Source organism: Camarhynchus parvulus, chromosome 6, assembly GCF_901933205.1.
Source record: "Camarhynchus parvulus chromosome 6, STF_HiC, whole genome shotgun sequence".
NCBI lineage: Eukaryota > Metazoa > Chordata > Aves > Passeriformes > Thraupidae > Camarhynchus > Camarhynchus parvulus.
In genome coordinates this window covers 19,147,116-19,151,686 of record NC_044576.1, presented here as the reverse complement: position 1 = coordinate 19,151,686, position 4,571 = coordinate 19,147,116, and the positions used below count along the sequence as shown (strand labels likewise).

The 4,571-nt window shown below is 45.5% G+C and overlaps 1 protein-coding gene across 1 annotated transcript; it reads left to right on the top strand.

The window, feature by feature from the left end:
• Positions 1-312: 312 nt before the first annotated feature.
• Positions 313-4,347, top strand: PPP1R3C (protein phosphatase 1 regulatory subunit 3C). The gene is made up of 2 exons (XM_030951211.1): positions 313-349; positions 1,836-4,347. The coding sequence occupies exon 2, from the start codon at positions 1,837-1,839 to the stop codon at positions 2,779-2,781; it is 945 nt and encodes a 314-aa protein (XP_030807071.1). The 5' UTR covers positions 313-349; position 1,836; the 3' UTR covers positions 2,782-4,347.
• Positions 4,348-4,571: the final 224 nt, after the last annotated feature.

Here is a 4,571-nt window from a genome sequence, read left to right as displayed (position 1 = left end):
AGCAGCCCCCCCGGGCACGCGTTCGCTCTGCCGCAGGGTACAGAGGGTCCCCGCCCGCTGCACAGCCGCGTGCTGCAGCCAGCCCTGCCGGACCCTGCGTGCCCGCAGCTGCTGCTGCCCTTCCCGGAGCACGAGGGAGCGGGGGCAGCTCCGGACACGGACAGGGAAGGGGCACCGGGGGCGAGTCGGGCCGGCAGCCCCCGGGCACGCGGCAGCGGCGGCCGCGCCCCCGGCACGGCCCGGCCGGGGCCGCCCCTTGGCCGCGGGCCGCGCCCGGCCCCATAAAGGCGGCGGAGCGGCGGGCGCGGCCCCAAGCGGCGGTGGCGGCCCCAGCACTGCAGCGCACCAGGTAAGCGCCGCCCGGGCCCCGCTGCCCGCCCGGATCCCGCTGCCCGCCCGGCTGTGCCAGCGGCGCCCGGGTCCCGCTGCGCTCCGCGGCTCCCGCCGGGCGCTGCCCCCGCTGCTGCCCGAGCACCCGGCAGCTGCTCCGGCGGTGGCGTGGGGTTTGCATGCTTGGCGCTTGTTTGCTATTTCTGTGTTGCGTGGGCTTTTTTCTTTTTTGTTTGTTTCTTTTTTTTTTTTTTCTCCCCCTGACACTGCAAAAGCTCGGGTCACCAAAGTTGCAGAGAGAGTATTTCTGAAGCCTTAGTTCTGTTCCTAATAAAGCAAAGCAAAAGTTGATTAATTTGATTCGAGTACTCTCCTCCTGCTGCTTATTATGGTAAAAACTCCACAATTAAAAAAAGCAAGAGGAGGCCAGTGCAGCTTCTTGCTTTAGTTTTGGCAGGGCTCTGAAATACCAGTGAGAACTCTGGGAAGCAGAAAGCCATATGTTTAAGTGACAAAGCAAATGCCTTTCTGTGACTCAACAAAACTCTGCATTTCCTGCAAGGACTGCATCCATCTCAGCAGGGATGTGCTATGGTTGAAGCCCCTTTTTAGAAATATTCAAGCTATCTGGCATTGTGTGGGCCATGGCCTTGCACAGTAATTTTGCCATCTGTCATCTGTAACTCTTTACAAAAAAACCTGTAGTATTCTTATTAAATCCTTGCAGTAGTCTTTCGGCATAGTCTTTAGGGATTATCAAAAGTTGTTTTAAAGTCAATTCTTGGAGCCTAATGAGGTGAAAAAATAGCATGTCCTTCTCCCACTTTTTTCCCCTGCTTCGCTCAGCAGTTGACATTAACAGTGCAAAGAGCCCTATTACATAGACCTGGTTCACAACTCATAAAAATATTTCTAAAGGTGCTTTAGTATTTTTATTCAACCAAACGAGTTCCTGAAAAGATCAACTGACAGTTATTCAGGACCACAGAATGATGGTTCTGCATAAAGATATGTAGAATCCCATCTGATGCTCTGATGGGATAGGCAACTTGCTTAATATAGTGCTGTCTGTGCTCAGAGATGAGGCAGCTGATCCGGCTTGTTGGAATTTTAAGACCTCACTCAGGGCCTCTAAGAGGGAAGTTCAAGTGGATGAGCACTTCTACTTTAACTGGATCTGTTTTACTCGTTACTAGAATGTTCTTTTCTGTATTTTCAAGAAAATATGTTCAATTAGCTTTCACTAAAATCTGTTTTTTCAGAGGTTTGGATAAAGAAAGGACAGTAGATTTGAATTGAAGAAGTTTAGGTTTGCCAAGAAATGACTGACTAGTTTCACCCTGGCTCTGTAGGTAGAACTGTCTATTTTGATTTAGGCTGCATTGTTTAAAACTGTGCAGAGATGAGGCCGTGAATAATTAAGAGAATGCAGTAAACACCCATTCTTGAGAAGCTTCTTATCTGATGTAATAAATGATGACATCCTGTGTTTCTTCTCCATTCAGAATGATACAGATCTTGGACCCGAGACCCTTGCCCAGCTCCAGCATGCCTGTGGATATGGCCATGCGAATTTGCATAGCCCATTCTCCTCCACTGAAGAGCCTTCTCAGCCCCCTCGAGGACTGCCAAAGAAGCAGCTTTGTGAACAGAATCAAACCTCTCAGGCCGTGCCTTCATGTGAAGTGTGACTCAGAAGATCAGAAGAGCGACTGGAGCCCCTCGGCAGCCCGAGCCAAGAAGCGCGTTGTGTTTGCAGACTCCAAGGGGCTGTCCCTGACGGTGATCCACACCTTCTCCGAGTTCCAGGAGCCCCCCGTGTGGGATCTGCAGTTTGACCTCTTAGGCATTGAGGACATAACATCTGACTTAAAACTCCATGAGGAGAAAAACTTGATTCTGGGTTTCCCTCAGCCCTCAGCTGACTACCTGGACTTCAGGAACCGTCTGCAGACGAACTTGGTCTGCCTGGAGACCTGCACCCTGCAAGAGAAGGTCCTGTCAGGCACTGTGAAAGTAAAAAATGTCAGCTTTGAAAAAAAGGTTCAGGTTCGTATTACTTTCAACACGTGGAAGACCTACAAAGATGTTGAGTGTGTGTACATGAACAATGTTTACAGTGATTTTGAAAATGATACCTTCTCATTTGCCATTGATTTTCCTCCTGACATTTCCTCTGAAGAGAAGATAGAGTTTTGCATTTCTTACCAAAGTGGAGAACATACCTTCTGGGACAATAATGAGGGGCAGAATTACAAAATTGTACATGAAGAGTGGAAGCCTAATGGTGTTCAGATACCATCTGCCAAGGAAGGCTATGTAGATCTTCAGACTTCAAGGAGAGGACAAGAGAGAGAACCTGATCAGCTGGGCAGTCCAAGGTTGTCCAGTGGCTTGTTTCCCCAGTGGCAGAGCTTGGGTCAGATTGAAAGTTCATCACCATACTGGTGATCCAGACTGCTGGGTAAGAATCCTTCCATTTGGCAACAGAGCAGTGCTAGATTTCTGGTTCACATACTGCATGGTGAAACCACCTGGCAGGTTTTGTTTGCTGTCTGAAAAAATCCAAGTTCATTAGACTGTGGGACTTGTTAAACCATATTATACTCCTGAAGTTCTTAGCCAGACTTTATCCTTGGAAGAAAAGAAAACCAAGGTGCAACTCATGTGTATGCTACATACTATAGGAGTAGCTTGCCTGTATCTCAAGTGTATGCTGCTTTCTTCCTGCTGTCAGCTCTCCTGGGTCACTAGGAGAGAGATTTGCAAAGTGTATGGAAGGCAATGGTGTCTCAGCAAGCTGTGGTAACTGTGTGTGAGTGTGTGTGCACAGGGGTGGAAACAGAATGTCACAACTCATTTTGCACCTATCAGGAGTGCAGTAGATGCTGTCAGGAGGCTTGCTGTGACCCTCTATATGCTTGTAGCAAAGGCAGGTAGTGGTGCATGGCAAAGATTTGTGGCTTCAATACATCTTAAGAAACTTGGAGAGGATAATGGACAAGTGGGAAAAGGGGAAGAGGTACAATGTGCTACATAACTTGGAGATGTGCAATGTTCTGATTACTTCTTTCCAAAGCTGTTTTTCTAAATCTCAGTGAAAGATCAATGGGATAAAAAGAAGACTAAAGAAAATGATGCAAAGTGAATAGTAGAAGTGACCACTGCTTTAAGAAGTCTTCTCTGTCCTTACTGTCTTTGTGAAGCCTTGCATTTGATAACAAATGTAACCTTGACTTCACCATCGTACTTTTTTAGCAGGCACATGGTTGCCTTTCAATGTTAAAAGAAAAATGTGCCTTTAAAAAATTTTTAAAGCCACCCTAATATGACAAAAATAGGGTTAGGCAACAGAAGAAAGTGATTTTGAATTTCCTACTCTGTAGTATCATTAGGTGGTTCCACTCATCACCAGATCTAATCTTACAGCATCTGATGGTTGAGTATCTTGCTCCTAATTGCAGTGTTAGCCATGACTTTTCACAAGTAACATAGGCAAGGTCCTTCATATTGAAGACAGTGAATTAGCTGCACTTTATGAGAGCTAATTTCCTTAAAAGAGCAGGGTTGTTACTAGTTTTTTTCTAGACTAAATATAGGCTTGCACATAGAAAACTGTTCTGGTTTACCTCGTTTTTATAAGTTTATTTGTTTTTAGCATTTAGTAAACTAATATATATTGTGTATCTCTATGCTTATAATTTAGCTTTCTGAGCTGTCAAACTTTAAATGTTATCTGGGTTTCATGCAAGACTTGTGTGAGAAATTGTCCAGTACATGCTCAGCAGGTGTGAATGCTGGCACACTTTTTAGCTATACAGAAATGGTGTTAACATCAAAAAATAAATCACATTTTTGTCCACAGCTAAGAAGTATAATAGCCTGAGTGTGAAGCTACTTGCAGTGCAGCGAGATGTTAAGTACTAAGGTGAAATAAGCCTCCTCCACTAATTGCACTTTTCCTTATGTAACCTTTGCTGTTATGTGTAAACTAGCCATTTTAAGAATAAATTTTATTTTGATACATCTGGTTCTCACTGTGTCAGCTCAATCTATTTTCTCAGCTTCTGTAAAACAAACTTAGCTGTGATACAAGGTACAACCAGTTTGTTCTGTGCCATGGGATCTGCTAAAGTTGGCTGTGGTATGGCATCTCAGATCAGAAATTGGCACTACCCTGAAAATTAAATCCAACCTCTTCACTAAATGAGAGTATTCACCTTGCAAGTTGTATCATTTTA

What these genes read in the sequence shown, in the direction of transcription:
- PPP1R3C (XM_030951211.1), top strand. Translation starts at nt 1,837, where the DNA reads ATGATACAGATCTTGGACCCGAGACCCTTGCCCAGCTCCAGCATGCCT.